Genomic DNA, 15,917 nt, shown 5'->3' on the forward strand with positions numbered 1-15,917 from the left:
GAAGCTTTACATTTTCATCTTCAATAATTATCTAAATAAGTGGTAAAAAAATTATGCACTCAATATTTACATCAAATCACACTGTTTTATCATATTAAGTAAAAAATTAAAGTTAGAATCCTTATGAATTAACTATGACATATCAATAAGAATATAAACTAAAACAAGCGTCATGTATTTAATCAATATAAATGCAATGTACATGTAAATTTTACTCAAATAAACCTAATAGTTTTATAAGGATATTAATAAATAATAATTCAAGTAAATTAATAAAATAAAAAAGTTAAATCATATCTAAAAATGATTGTAGGACAAATTATGTGAGCTAAAAAAGTAACAAGGTAAAATAACAAATAAAAGAATAAGGAGATTAGGAGAGAAAAGTATGATATAAGAAATATTTAAATATATGATAAGACATAATAATGTCGTCCCAATTGAAAAAAAAGAATTAAGCTCCAAAAATGCTTAAATTCACTAAAACGCCAAAAAATAATAATATGTAAAATATAAGGGTAAAAGTGATCACATAAAGTCATACCACATACTAACTACTAGGGGTGCTCACGGTTCGGTTTGGATCGGATTTTATTTAAAAAATAACCAAACCAATTGAGTCGGTTTTTCAAATTGTCAAATTAAACCAAACCAAACTATATCGGTTTTTACTATTCGGTTTTTGTCGGTTTTTATCGGTTTTTTCGGTTTTTGTCGGTTTTTAAAATACCTTATAGTCACTATTTGAATAAACAAAAAATAAATTTCAAAAGTATTTTCTTATTATAAATTTCATTGTAGCCAGTAACTACTAGCCAAGATTGACGCATACATGTTTAATAATAGAGAATGACTCACCTAAAGTTTTACTATTTGTAATTGTGAGTAGCTTTTCTGCGTATAAAGTCCACATTTTATTTATTTTTACTTTATTTAGTATAATTCAAAAGAATGGCCCAAGATCAAAAATATAAAAACTCAATATAAATTATATTTTTTTCATAAAAAAATTAAAATACACACACATATATATACAAATTTAATTTTTAAAATATGTATATATAAAGTCGGTTTGGTTTGGTTCGGTTTTTTCGGTTTTTTTAGACTTGAAATCAAAACCAAACCAAATATAGTCGGTTTTTAAATTTAAAAACCAAACCAAATCAAACCAAATAAATGTCGGTTTTTTTTCCCGGTTTGATTTGGTTATCGATTTGGTTTGGTTTTTCGATTTTTCGTGTTCAGCCCTACTAACTACATAGACCCAAGTGGCTTTATAAAAGTGATCACACAAAGTCACACCATAGACTAATTACAAAAACTAAAGCGACTTTATAATTAAAATTCTCATAATATAATATCATTGTAAGGACTACACAATTTATTATCCTCAATCAGGGTCGTGTGATAGTTGGATAGAAATAAGTTATTTTTATATTAATTTTTTAATAACTTATATGATGTTTGATATTTAGATAGAAAATATATAAGTTATTTATATGTAAAATTGATATAATGTTTGATTGACAATTTAGAAATTCGGATAATTAATACATGTTTAAGTTGTGAGAGAATCTACGTATTATTAATAATTAATTCATGCATGATTAATATCTGCATAAAATATACATAGTTTATTCATAACTAATCCCTATATTATTAATATCTGAATAACTCTAACCAACTACCTGACAAGAAAATACATCAAATCCATCCTAAACTAATACCCATTTTGTAAAAAAGACAGTTAAACTTTGTGAGGGTCATGGTATTGACAGTAATGCTACTGCCTCATTTTTTGGTCAATTTCAATTGTAAAAAAAAAAGTATTTTTCACCCTAGTCTTGAATTGCCACGTATTAAATGTCATAAATTATTTTTTTCACTTTTATCATCATCTCCATCATTGTAGTGACGAAGATAGACAGAAAAAGCAAATGATGAGTCCAAGAATTGAGATGACTTAATAGAGTACTCGTCTTGTGATAGTGAATCGAAGTTTGAGAAATACTGCACTGCTAACTTGGCCACGAACACTCCAACAAGCTTCAATGGTTGTTTGTTGTTTGAATTGATTTGGGGGAGATGTGTCTTTTTCTTTTAAAAGGAATTCAATTTACAAGGCCACGAGTTTTTTTTTTATTTTTTATTTTTTATATTGGCTAGAAGCAAGTTTTTAAAATACTCACACGCCTCTGACATGAGAAGACATCAGGTGCAAAAATAAGTGAAAATGATGTATTTAGTTTGGTTGAAAAAAGTTTAATGGGGTAATATAGGATCCACACAAACTTTGATTATCTACTTGAAAATAGAATCGTCGGATCGGGGGAGGGAGGGGGGTTTACGTATTTTCTCACCAAACGATCCCTTAGAGTATATAGTAGTAAACAAATACATAAAATAATATATAATTTTTTTCATAATTTATTACCAACCAAACGTCATATTAATTTTATTATGAATAACTTACTTCCTAACTAGCTATCAAACATTGTGTAACTTATGTAGAAGTTGATGCATGATTAAGTTGTCTCTTCACTAGCTACCAAACGATCCCTTAAAACTTGGTAAGAATTGAGTGATTTAGATTATGACTCAATTTTTAACTTATTTCAGCCAAACAATTTCAACTAGTCAATAACTTGTCCATATATTATAATTAACTCAACTCATTTTAACATGTCCAAATCAGCCTAACCAACCCATTGACACCCCTACAATCTCAAATATTTTTGTTACATATATAGCTTTCACATGACAATATATGCATAATTTTTTTTTTTATAATTATTCTATTGGAATCAGCTTACACACACATCAATTTATTGTATGAAATATTTATCACCTCTAATCAGTAACATGTATTAAAACAAATTCTGAAGTATTTAATCATTGCCATTTTTTTTTGATTTTCCATTCGATGTCCTATGTCCACATTGAAATTCGATTAAATTTGAATTCACACCGAAAAATCCACATTAGGGTATAGTTCACTAGTCTATGTTACAATTATAATAATTTTACGGGAAAAAAATCCATTGAGTAGGGAAATTAATTAAATAACGTGGTGAATGTATATATAAAACAGAAAGAGAGCATTTTGAATCTGCATCCTAATTATTATCAGTTAATTATTGTACTGACTCCTAGCACTTTTTTCCCCTTCGATAGGTGGTGACATTTTCTCTTGTGAGGTCCTTTTTGGTATTCTTTTTAATTAGTACAGCAGGAATATTATTTTTGTAACAAAAAGGGAAAACAGTACAATATATTGGGCTCATTGTACCACATTATTTGATTGAGTACAGAGTTTAATATATTAGTTTAACTCAGAGTATTCTATATGCATTAATAAAGATTCTATAAGCACTAATAGAAGAAAATTAATACACTCGTATTTATGATGCAAATAGTTATTTTTTTAAAACAATAATACCGGTCATGTAATGATTCAAAATTTGTGGGATGTCAACATAAAAGTCATAATCCCCCTATTTCAATTTATATGTCTAATCTTTCTAAAAAAATATAATATATTTTATATTTAATAAAAATTTAATTTAAAAATAATTATTTTAATTTTAATGAAATGCTTTTTAATCATATAAATATCTATAAATTATTTCATATCATATATTTCAAAAGTTATTTTATTATTTTTAATTTCTATATCAAGTCAAATTAGATCGGAGTACTTGAGTACTATAAAGTTTAGCAGTCTGACCCAAAAAAAGGAAAAAAACATGTATAAAGTGAGTAGTGATTAAAAAGATAAAGTGTTCGTAAATGCCAGTTTCTGCCCTTTTTTTTCTTTCTTGTTTTTTTTTTTACTGTGGCAATTGTAGTCGCTCCTTTGCTCAAGATTCAAAACATTGAACACTTTCAGCTCATTCAATATGTTTGATTACTTGCCCCAGAAAGAAAGGTTATTGAAGTTTCTATTTCAGCATTGACTTAGCTAAATTGTCTCAAAAAGAGAATTTTTTTTTGCATAACCTCGTGGAACTGTGTGATTACTTCTTCTTCTTCTTGTTTGTCCTCCTATTGAGTTGAATACCAAAAAGATCGATGACCCTTTTCTTATTGCAAGAAAATGCGGTAACCCTTTTCATTTGAGCCCAAGATTTGCTCATCTGTAGTTCAAATCTGGCGTTTTCTTGAGGTCAGAATTGACATTTTTTAATGGGTATTGGCTTTTTGTTGACTTCATTCAAGATGTGGTTGGTTGTGTTGTGCTTTTCTGTAAGAAAGCTTTGATTTTTATATGTATGGTGTTTCATTGTTTGAGTATAGATCAATAATTAGAGAAGTTTTGAATGTTGAGGAATGGACAGTGTGTTGTGATCGACTCTTGTGCTGCCAAAAGAGTCAAGTGGTTAGTTGAAATTCGCTTTGAGGTTAGTTGAGCTTGTGCTGAATTTGCCATTATTGAGGGTATTTTCACTGTACTTGATGTACTAAGATGGAGTTATTATATATTCCGGTCTTGTAAACTTTCCCTCATTTTTAGCTAGTTTCAGAAATTTTCATCATATTGATCGAGTTGGATAAAGTCTCGAAGGTAGTAGTATTTTAGCGTGCCAAATTCAGTGAACGTAGTATTGGTTACATTTAGCTAAAGTCTGTTTGAAACAATTCAAGGTTATTGATTAATATTATGGCTTCGATTAGAAGAACGTTGTCCCCAGTGCCTCGTCCTGGAAGTGCTATGAATGGAGAAGTATGTCCTGTGGCCTCTCCACTGTCTAAGTTATCATCATGTACTAATAGCTATACACCAACTGGTGCATTGCTGTCTTCTTTTGGTTCATTGGATTATGCCATCCACAAGGTTCAGACATTTGTAGTTGGTCTTTTGTCGCGAAGATCTTCTAGGCCCTTAGAAAGGTCAAAGTTGAAGGGGCTCATTTGGAGGAGAGCTCTTCTACAATTCTTTTTCTGCTTTGTTCTTGGAGTATTTATTGGCCTTACTCCATTACTCAATTTGTCAACAAATTTTATCTCTAAACATCAAGCTTTATCCTTTGAGGTCCTCCAGCCAGAAGAAAATGCTCGATCATATAATGTATCTAGAAATGTGACTTCAACCACTGAGGACTTGCCTATCATAGATAAATCGACATCAGAGCCTAACTTAGTACATGTTGAACTGAAAGAAGAAATTGCCTACAATGCCTCCTTTAATCAATTACTTGACCAAGATCTGATGGCGTCCCGTAAACTTTTGATTATTGTGACTCCTACAGAAATTCGTCCATTTCAAGCATACTATCTAAATCGTTTGGCCTATGCATTAGAGTCAGTGTCTTCTCCTTTATTGTGGATAGTTGTTGAGATGAACTCCCAATCTGTTGAAACTGCTGATATATTGAGAAGAACTGGAGTCATGTACAGACATCTTGTGTGCAGCAAGAATTTAACTGATGTGAAAGAGAAAAATGTGCATCTAAGGAATGTGGCACTCTCTCACATTGAAACACACCACCTTGATGGTATCGTCTATTTTGCTGATGAGTACAACATATACTCTGCTGATGTCTTCGAGCAGATGAGACAGATCAGGTACTCTATTTGTTAAATTTTCTTACTTTTGGGGTGATAGACTTGTTTTACTTTTGTGATATAAAGCAAAGTGGAAGCAAGTTTCAGTAGTTTATATCCTTATGGAACGTGACCTATGTTCAAATTAGTTGATATTTGCATGTTTCCATTTCCTTTATTTCTTGCTTAAGCTGTTCTTATTTTTCTTATAGTTCATCTTTAAATCCTTATAAGGTAACTTTCGTACCCCTATGGCTTCTTGATCACTCTGATCTTGGGTGTCTCTCACTATATCTTTTTTTTTCTTTTTGGTATAACCATTTGGTCTATGACTCTAAATGCAATGAATCATGCCTCTTCTAGGTAATGTGCTGAGTATATGATTCCATGTATCAACGTTCTTGATAGAAAATTGTTGTATGCAGCCGGATCGGGACATGGATTGTGGCAAGACTGGCTGAAAATAATAGGAAAGTTATCTTGCAGGGTCCAATCTGTAACGGCTCTCAGGTTATAGGTTGGCACACTGAAGGTAGAACAAAAAGATTTCAGAGATTCTTTGCAGAAATATCGGGATTTGCATTCAATAGTACGATACTTTGGGATACAAAGAGGTGGCACCGACCAACACTAGAACCTATAAGGCAGTCTGATACAGCCAAAGCTAGTTCCCAAGTGAGTTTTGCCTCTGTCCTGGATTTCTGATGATTGGTACTTAAAATAAGCTATTATGTTAGTGGATAGTTCCACATTCGCCACAGCTAATATGATGGTGTACCTTCAAGAACATGGCTAGTGAAACTGAACTTGAAGTTGGAGGACCGGGCCCAACCACCCTAGAGAAAAAGAGGAAGGGCGATTACAGCTATTATCTGAATTACCGTATGCAAAAATGTCAATCCTAATGATTTTATTTACAGGTGAGCACATTTATCGAACAAATGGTGGAAGATGAAAGCCAAATGGAAGGCTTACCAATAAACTGTTCAAGAATCATGGTTTGGCAATTCAACACGGAGATATTGTACCCATATCCTCATGAATGGCTGGTGAAGAATTACTCAAGAATTAGTACTTCAGTTGGATGAAAATTTTGACATGCAGATAGATTCATGAGCATCGATAAGGTTAGTGAATAATGTCTATGTTTTCTTGTGGAGTTCCTTGTTCTTTTACTGTCATCTTTCTGTTTCCAGCTTTTATTAAAAAACTATACGGACATTTTCCAGTAGTAGTTATTCATCTGTGTTGTATCTTTTCTTTTATGAGGTGTGTGCTTGTCAGATTCAGTTTGCTTTCAAAAATTCTTATGTTCCTTTCCTTCTTATTGGTCCACCAAACAGCTGAACATATTGAGTTCCAAATTTTCATTTTTTCCTTTTCCATCCCTTAAATGTACCAATGTTGCAGCAGCTCCTTCATTGTCCTAGGCATAGTCCAATTGTTTCCCACAATGTTCAGGATGAGGTCCCAGATTTACTTGGTGAATGAGCAGTTGATGAAGAGGTGATATATATCCTCATTTTGTCTTCCACATAATGTGCATCTGCATATATTGGCTCCTCTTTTTGAAGATTCTCATGAGTTACACATGCTTCCAAACACACTATCCAAGTAAAGCATTCCACCTTCAAAAGGGCCTTATTTCTCCAAATACACTTCCAAGGCCAGCTGAGAATGGTGGAAGTAGTTCCCTTAGGTGTTCGTAGCAATCTTTAATTGAAAATTTACCTTTTGCTTGTCCAAATACACTTCAATTTGCTGTTTTTTCTAGTGATTTTTATCTATTAATGACAACACAATAATCATCTTTATTATAAAGTAGTTTATGAAATCACATACTGAGAAATCTCCAAGTTAAGCCACAAATGCCACTTATCCTTGGTATTAGGAACATTATAGGTATTAACTTTATCTATACCAGTCTACTAATATTCAGTCCTCATTCTCCTTGATTCTGAGTGTTCTTATTCTTTCCTGCCATATGATATGCACAGCAAGAAATTGAGCTGCTTAGAACAGCTTAGATCATAGAACCTGCTTTTTTGCTACCTAAGTTATCCTCTGAAGCTTTAGATCCAAACGGCTGCTTCTTTGCTACCTAAATTTCCCTATGAACTTCTACTCACCAAGAGTAAGGATGGCAATGAGCGAGGGCAGCAAGGCAGGGTGAAGCAATACCTTGCCCACTTTGGAGGATGCGGGGCACGGATGGAGGAATGTCATGTGGCATGGGGTGGTGTGAGGAGTAGATTGATTTTTTGGAGTCATGAGTGGTGCTCTGCCGCATGCTCATATGTTTTTTTTTTCTGTTTAAATATATTACACACTATATAATTCGTATTATAACCATTTAATTTTCTATGGCGGCATTTGACTAGATGCAGAGTTTAAGGAAGAAAGAAATACTTTTTTCACATAAGCTAAATATATATATAAAAAATACCAAAAGTAGTTGCAATCTCTAATTGTCTTCTGTGTATTATTTCAAATCTTATCAGAGTATGCCATTAAGGGTGCGCTTGTTATAGAGGAAAGCATAAATATTTTCTAAATTTTTCATGTTTGATTAGCCAAAATGTTTAACATTTTTTTTGGAAAAGCTAGTTCCTTAAAAATTAGGAAAATGACTTTCGTAGTGGTAGTAGGGAAAACAAGTTCGATAAGTGACATTCCAAGCTCATTGTCTCCTTCCAATCCCTGCCACCCCTTGACCACCCTATACCTTGCCATCCCCCAACCACCCACGCCCACACCACATATGTTTTCCCATATTACATATAAATGCTTTTGAGACTATTTGTTTGCTTACTTACCAAACACCAAATAATAAGTAAGAAAACTACTTAATTTATCAAAAATAACATTTTCAACGAAAACATTTTACTTCATACCAATCACATTCCTAAGAGTAATTTGTAAATGATAAAAGTAAAGAAATGTGTCAACATTATTGAAAAGGAGTAACAAAAAAAGAATACCGTATAAAGTGGAGTGGAGGTATTAAGATTTAAATTGTTTCTCTCATTTGCTGAAAACTTAAATGACTGAATAACCAAGACACCAAGTTAGCATTCTCAAAAAAGTTATCATTTTCAAAATAAAATTTAGTTAATATTCAGGTTTAAATCGGTCACAAATAAAGTCATTATCTGGTAATAATATTTTGAGATTTAGAAAAATGAAATTTATATATTACATTGTGAAAAATACTTTCATTTTAATTATAATTTTTTTTGAAACATTATTGTCAGATGATATTATAGTAAATATTTGAACAACTAGTAGTAGCATATTGGAATGATTTTAGTAATTAGTTAGACAAATACTTCTGTTAGACTTTACATAAAATATTTGTGAAATAAGAATCAAGATTTCAAGATAGTTCTTCATAGGAGATCTATCATAATTCATAAGTAAATAGTGTCAAGTGTAGTTTTCTAATTTAATACTTAATATCTTTGGTTAATTTCTGATGTGTAACCTTTTGTACTGATGCTAAATCTTAAACTTGAACTTTAAGTTTTGACGTAAAACAATCAATAGAGACCAAAGTCACAATAAAAGGAAAAAAAAAGAAGGGAAATAAAGAAGGAGGCCAGTTAACATTTGAAGGGGTCCGGGAAGGTTAGAGGGCAAACAAAACTTAAAATGGAAAGCCATAAAAGTGAGAATACTTGTGTGCACGGACAAAAGTAGGGTTCATGGGTGAGGGAGGAAGACGGGTGTATTTTAGAAACTGAAAACAGTTTTCTGTAGTTGCAGTATGGTCTTGGAGTAGGCTGGTGAGACTGGGAGAGGAAGGATGTTTGTTTTAGGAAATAGAAAGCCTGCATAACCTCGAGGCAGAAAGAAATCAGTTACATTGGGTAGTGAAAATCTTACTGTGAATTAACTGTATTAGTTGAATTTCAAGTTTGAAAGAAGACTTTACGACATTGGAGAGTAATATTTTTGTTTTTGTCACTAATACCCTTAAGAAAGTGCTAACCTTATATTATGTATGGATTCCATAAAGTCTACCAAAGTATTTACATCAAGGCGAACCCTCATGTTACACCAAAATACAATAAGCTATAAAGCTCTAAATTAAGTAGATGTATTGCCGTGCATTTGTTTTCAAAATATCTGCTATTCCTTCCCTTCCTCAAAGACCAAAAGTGCATAATGGGACAGTGTTCTTTGTAGCTGCTGCTCCAAATTTTTCAGCGATGAATTTGCCTCCTTCAGTATTGTGGATGTGCCTGTACAGCATAAAACATTTAGGGGTCGTTTGGTTGGGAACAAGTTATCCCAGGATTAATTATCCTGGGATAAGTTATCCATATCCATCACTATGGTATAAATGGTGGGATAAGTTATCCTAAATTTGGCAACCAAACAACACAACAAAATTTTATCTCTGGACTATTTTTTAAACCCAGGACTATTTATTTTAATCCCTCATACCAAATGACTCCTTAAGAACAGGGTCCAAATATCCAATGAGATACCTTCCATAAGAATAAAAAGCATCTCTGATGAGTATCTATAGTGTCGAAAAAGATGAGCAGGGAACTCATTGTAGGCTTCACATGGTAAAGTCAACTGCACAGTTTAAATCCTCCTTTTTTTATAAAATTTCCTCTGTCAGGCATGCTTCGTGTACAATCAACCAGCCAAAACAAGCTGCTTTTGGGAAGCTTTTGTTCTCCAGATTTCTTTCCAGGGCCAATTCTCTTGTGCATCGACTAGAAATTTTGGCAGGTGGTAGCAAGATTTTACAGTGAATTGCCACTCTTAGCTCCTTTCCAGACTAGAGAATCTGGTTTTATCTGGCTGAGTGTGTATGCATTCTGATATGAGTAGTCTTTGTGCTATGTTTTGTTCTTACAATTCAAAAAAATAATAATCCTCCTTAGCCCTAAATTCCATCCTTCGTGACTCCAGAATGCAATAGTTGCCTTTTGGTTAAGAACCATGCCAAAAACTTTAGGGAAGGCCTGCCTCATGGTCTAACCATTGGTCGATCCATGTTCTGTTTTTTTCCCATCACCTACTACAATCTCTATTAATATTTGAAATTCTTCTGGTGTCTATTAATGCTCTTCCCTAGAGATACACCATATGGCCCAGCTGTTTGTTTATTGCACCATGGCCCATCCAACGTTGTGATGATAACTTTTTTCACAAAGCTGGTTCTTCCACATTGAATCCCCATAGCAATTTGAAGAGTAAGTATTTGTTATGCTTTGTCAGGTCTCTAATTCCCTGTCCTCCCATTTTTAAGAGTGTGTAACCTGCGCCATCTCACTAAGTGTAATCTATGGCTCTTGGAATCTCTTTCCTTAGAATTCCTTCTTATTTTATCTAGTTGCTTCCCTGCCTTTTGAGGTATTGAATGCCATGGCATATAGCTAGTTGCAGTCACATTGGATACACTATTTATGAGGGTGAGTCTATCCCCAAAATAAAGATATTGCCTTTCCGGTGAAGCGAGCCTTTTTTTAAATTTTGCCATCACATTCTGTCATACACCAGTCTGTCTATGTGACTATGTTTAGCTCCAAGGAGAAGACCCTCAAAGTACATAGGAGGAATATTTTCCACTTTTATGTCCCAGTTTACCTGCTAATGACTCCATGTTTCTCACGTTGCTGACAAAGAAGAACTGTTCAGTGCTAAATTGACATGTAACTCACAAACAGTTTAGAAAATTAACATAAGTACTTTCAAGTACCTTAGTTGTGATCCCCTGCACCAGAGAATACCACTATATCATATGCATATAGCATGTGCGATACCTTAATCATGTTCTGTCTTTCAGTACCAATTAAATGTCATTGATCAATTTCCATATACCTGCCTACCAATCACTCTACCGAGAAAAGAGGAATGGAGGTAAAGGGTGCTCTTGCCTTAATCCTATTTGTAGTCAGAAGTAGTCTATAGGAGCCCCATTGATTAGTATCGAGAACCTGACTCTTCTGCTATCAATCACTGGATCCATTCATCTCCAAATCCCATAGCTTTTAATGGAATTTAGCGAAAAGGTCCAGTTAACACTATCATATGCTTTCTCCAGGTCTAGTTCTCAAATGACTCCTGTTTCCCTGTGCTTTTGCCTAGTAACCAAACATTTGTTGGCACCTAGCGCTGCTTCCATAATCTACCTCCCCTTTAAAATGCATTTTGAGATTCAGTGATTAGTTTCCTGGTCACCACTTTCATCTTTTCGTTGAGAATACTGCAATAGTTTTGTATATGCAACTCAAAGGACTAATAGATCGGAAGTCTTTTGACTAAATATACTTTTTAGGGAAGAGTATAATTTAGGTAACATTTAGGTTATTTATGAATTTTCCTTTTATTTAAAAATATTCGAAGGTGTCCATTATGTCTCTTTTTTGAAGGACCAATATCTCTGGTGAAAAGCTATGGTATATTTGTCAGGTCCAGGGGCCTTATCCTCAGCATTACCTTTTGTGACACTGAATACTTTCTCTTCTGTAAAATGTTTTGGTAGCCACTTGATACTATAGAGTTGTAGCGGAAACTAATGCTTTTAAACTTGCTCATGCTTCAGTTGGAGCAAATGTTAAATAATCGAATCAGCTGCATATATTTCATTTTTAATTGACATAATCATTTATGTCAACTATTGTGAAGAGGTAACCATTCATGCCAAACTGCAATGATGTAACCATTTATGTTAACTACTGTGAACAATTATTTAATTGATGTAACCAAATTGAGTTAGAGAGTATAGAAGAGGTTGAATGTAGGAATGGGAAGAGACCAGGGAGAGTCTTCCTAACAGCTAAAGAAAAGATGTGAGGAAAGAAAAAAGATAATTTGAACATAGGTTTGGAGATCTAGAAACATAGGTAAATTAATATAGAAAGGAAGTTAGATTAATTGGATTAGTGTGTCTAGGGAGGGGTTTCACTTGTGCGGCATGTGAGGTGGGGGTGTGACAGGGAGAGATCATCTCTTGAAAGTATAAATCATACCCTATCATACTGCATTAATTGGTAATGAAAGAAGAATATAACGGCACTGAAAGAACATGTAATTAAACATCCGAGCATGGATAAATGTTTTTGGGGCTCACACTGAAATTGCTATTCTTAGAACAAAGATATTATGTGGACTCTTTAAGGGAGGAAATGATGTCATACAAAAAGAAATGTGCTTGCCAAGTTCTCAATTGATCATGTACACTAGAAACAGAAAGCTTTCTGGAAAATATTCTGTCAAATTTGATACAATGATCATTGGTGACATCAGGCAGAAGGTATTGGGAGAGTGGCCTCATTTTGAATATGCCGTAGATGATATATATACAAGGGCTCAGGAGGAAAAATAGCATCTAAATTCATTACTGCATTCTTGTTTAACTCTGAAATTCGGAGTAACAAGACTTGTCTTTTTTCTGTAAGACATTTATAAGAAACTTGACAATTAAATAGTAAGTACCAACTGAAAACAGAATGACTTTTCATGGTGGTGTTCTTCCCTTTGTTGTAAGTTTTGGTATTAGCTGTTTGACACATTATGCAATCTTTTCTAGTGCAGGGGAAATTTAGTGAACTATTTTGAGCGTCTGCTGCAAATATTTATCGGACCAACCACTTGAATGCTATCAGTTTCAAGCTTGTAATGTTTAACTACATGCTATAGTCTCTAAAGAAACCAAGGAGACCATTTAGCTCTGGCCTTTCCTCCCTCCCCCAACTGTCCTCTTGCCTTTTCCTCTTCTGCAGCTATATCAGTAGTATTAATTTGTACAGTTGCATAGCTAGTCATGGTATAGTCTTCTGGCTACCAAGTCAGAAGCAGCAAAATTATGGCCATATGGAAAAAATTATTTACAACAGATAGGTAAGTTTCAAGTTCTTAGCCAATTCTTTCGACCAGAGTTTCTTAATCCAAGTTGATGTCTGAATGGAGTATTGTTTCTTCAACTGGCAGCTTTACTACTAGACTTGTGCATATGTTAAGGTGTTACTCCATTCCAATTTATATGACTCTTTCATTTTGGAACATCTAGTGTTTGGCATCATCTCATTTTGATCCAATCTTTTCACAGATACCAAATTTCATATTCACTACATTCTTCAACTTTAAATCTTTGATTTGATTTTTCTTGTTTGACTCCATTTCATTTTATGAAATTTTTTCATAGCTTTCACGATTTTGAATTAACTGGATTATTTAAAATTTTTAGAACTTTTATATGATTTCTCTATCAACTAAATTTTGAACCATTTTTGATGTTTTCTGCTAGTACAACTAACATAATATAGAGATTGATTTACATCTTAAACTTTGTGTCCAATCAAATATTTTTACGTAAGATGAAATGACCGGGGTGTAAGATGAAATATTTTTACGCAAGTCTTCTTTTGTATAGTGTAATGCATATCCCAGCTGCAGCTCAGGACTAGATGTGGTGTTTTATAAAACTTTTATTGAACTTTACCTTGTTAAAAATTTGGAGCATCAAAAGCATTAAAAAGAATTTCCTTTCTTTTTTTCTTCTAAAAACTTTGGTATACATTTATTTATGTGTTTAATTTATCAAAGGCATAGTGGCCGTCTTTTATTCATGAAAAAAAAAACGTAAAGTGAAGTAGAGAACACCAGGTAAGAAGAAATGAAAGGTAAACATATTGTTATAATAATTTGATTGAAAAATAAATCTTTTTAAGTCGATTTATTAAAAAAAATAAAAATCAGATCTTTACCTTGAGTTTGAGGAATAGTATCCCCTTCACATTATTAACGGAAAACATAAAACAAAATCTGCACAAGTACATAACATATCCTAGTTGGTGTTAAATTCTTTTTATTTTTATTGTTTTTGAAGTGGCACATTTGTTTTTATATTGATCATTCTCAAAAACACTCTCAATAATCTTGTCTTAAAAGTGCTTTAATTTGGACAAAAATAGAATTTGCAAGTAGCTATTGTAAGGATTTTTCTTCCATCACTACATCTCACGAAACATATATAAGGTTTAAAATGTGAGTTCATTTTCAATGACCAATTCTGATATTTCTTGCTAGTGAAAATTTGTGGCAAATTCAAAGTGAAAATGTTGCTTATCATGTTCGGAAATAAGGTGAAAAATGGTATTGGTTAAAACTCAGTATTGGTTGAAAGTAATCTTGCGCGTTAGAAATATGCATGGGTTAAATTAATAACAGATCTCGTGGAAAACCAGTGAAATTCTTTACACCACTATTGATTTTTTATGAAAAGATGGTGCAACAAAAGTTTTGAAAGTACTTATTGGAAATTGTTTCTCAATATTTTTATGAAGCATAACAGAGCTTTAAATAGCCAATTTTGAACACACAGTATACAAAATAAATTGTAATTCAAAAAAGCTAAAATATCACAATAACCTAATAAAAATTTAAAATTCAAATTCTTCCTAGACCTAAACAACTTATTATACTAAAAATTATTGGTGTAACTAAAAATAAAGAAAATTAGTTAATTACTAGTTATTTATCGTTGACTTGGTGCATCATTCCTGCTATTCATTCAAGATTTGAACCCAATAATTATTTTCCCATTAAAGTAAAAAGAATGATCGAATAGTGGATAAGTAGATGAAAAACATACTGATTTTTAGTCATATACATATTAAATAATTCATAAGTAAAGTAGAGTCAATATGTCCGAGTGGTTAAGGAGACAGACTCGAAATCTGTTGGGCTTTGCCTGCGCAGGTTCGAATCCTGCTGTTGACGTTATTTTTTTTCCAACTCTTATGTTTTATTCTTTTTGTCTTATTTTCTTTAGAGTGAATAGGTCAAAATCCTTCTAAACTATCATCGTTTTACGAGTTTTATACCTAAATTTTTGAGTGTTCTTAAAATTTTCTAAACTCTGATGAAGAGGAGGAATATGACATGTTATGTGAATATGATCATGCTTCAAAAGCTTCTCCAAAGAGTTCCAAGTGACAGCACACGTAGAATTCTTTTGAGTGAATAAGTTAAATTATCACAATTCAGTGGTGAACTTATTTTTAAGATTTCTTTTCCATCTTTCGCACGTCTCTCAACAAGTTACTCCCAATATATTCCCATATATATTCAATGGTTTTTTTTTATCTATATATATAAAGTGAGTTATAGTTCAAGAGTTATTACAGGAACGCTCAATATATAGTTGAAGTATGAAATTTCGTAAAATGACAATAATTTAGAAAGGGTTTAACCTTTAATTATCACTCTTTTCTTTCCTAGTATTACTTTTCTTTTTTCGCATGAAAAAAATCTTCGAGGATTATGATGCCTATCTTGAATATCAATGCTAAAGAGTAAAGAGTAGTAACAAGTAACAACTAACGACATAGTAATTGATCTATTAGGAT

General features: G+C 32.7%; 1 protein-coding gene and 1 non-coding gene across 3 annotated transcripts; both read left to right on the plus strand.

Moving 5' to 3' along the window:
- The first annotated feature begins 3,797 nt into the window (after positions 1-3,797).
- On the plus strand, positions 3,798-13,590 carry LOC129889442 (probable beta-1,4-xylosyltransferase IRX9H). Of its 2 annotated transcripts, none has more exons than XM_055964734.1 (4): positions 3,798-5,565; positions 5,970-6,219; positions 6,465-6,671; positions 13,097-13,590. In XM_055964734.1, the coding sequence occupies exons 1-3, from the start codon at positions 4,661-4,663 to the stop codon at positions 6,630-6,632; spliced, it is 1,323 nt and encodes a 440-aa protein (XP_055820709.1). In that variant the 5' UTR covers positions 3,798-4,660; the 3' UTR covers positions 6,633-6,671; positions 13,097-13,590. The 2 variants fall into 2 exon arrangements, with proteins under 2 accessions (XP_055820709.1, XP_055820710.1); XM_055964735.1 differs by having other exon boundaries at positions 13,102-13,589.
- A 1,616-nt stretch (positions 13,591-15,206) lies between these two features.
- TRNAS-CGA (transfer RNA serine (anticodon CGA)) lies at positions 15,207-15,288 on the plus strand. The gene has a single exon. It is a non-coding gene; the product is annotated as a tRNA-Ser (tRNA).
- The last annotated feature ends 629 nt before the right edge of the window (positions 15,289-15,917 follow it).

Source organism: Solanum dulcamara, chromosome 5, assembly GCF_947179165.1.
Source record: "Solanum dulcamara chromosome 5, daSolDulc1.2, whole genome shotgun sequence".
NCBI lineage: Eukaryota > Viridiplantae > Streptophyta > Magnoliopsida > Solanales > Solanaceae > Solanum > Solanum dulcamara.

Bases quoted from the DNA above. Each gene is read 5' to 3' on its own strand.
- LOC129889442 (XM_055964734.1), top strand. From the start codon at position 4,661: ATGGCTTCGATTAGAAGAACGTTGTCCCCAGTGCCTCGTCCTGGAAGT. The intron at 5,566-5,969 runs GTACTCTATTTG...TGTTGTATGCAG, and splicing joins GAGCAGATGAGACAGATCAG to CCGGATCGGGACATGGATTG. The intron at 6,220-6,464 runs GTGAGTTTTGCC...TTTTATTTACAG, and splicing joins CAGCCAAAGCTAGTTCCCAA to GTGAGCACATTTATCGAACA.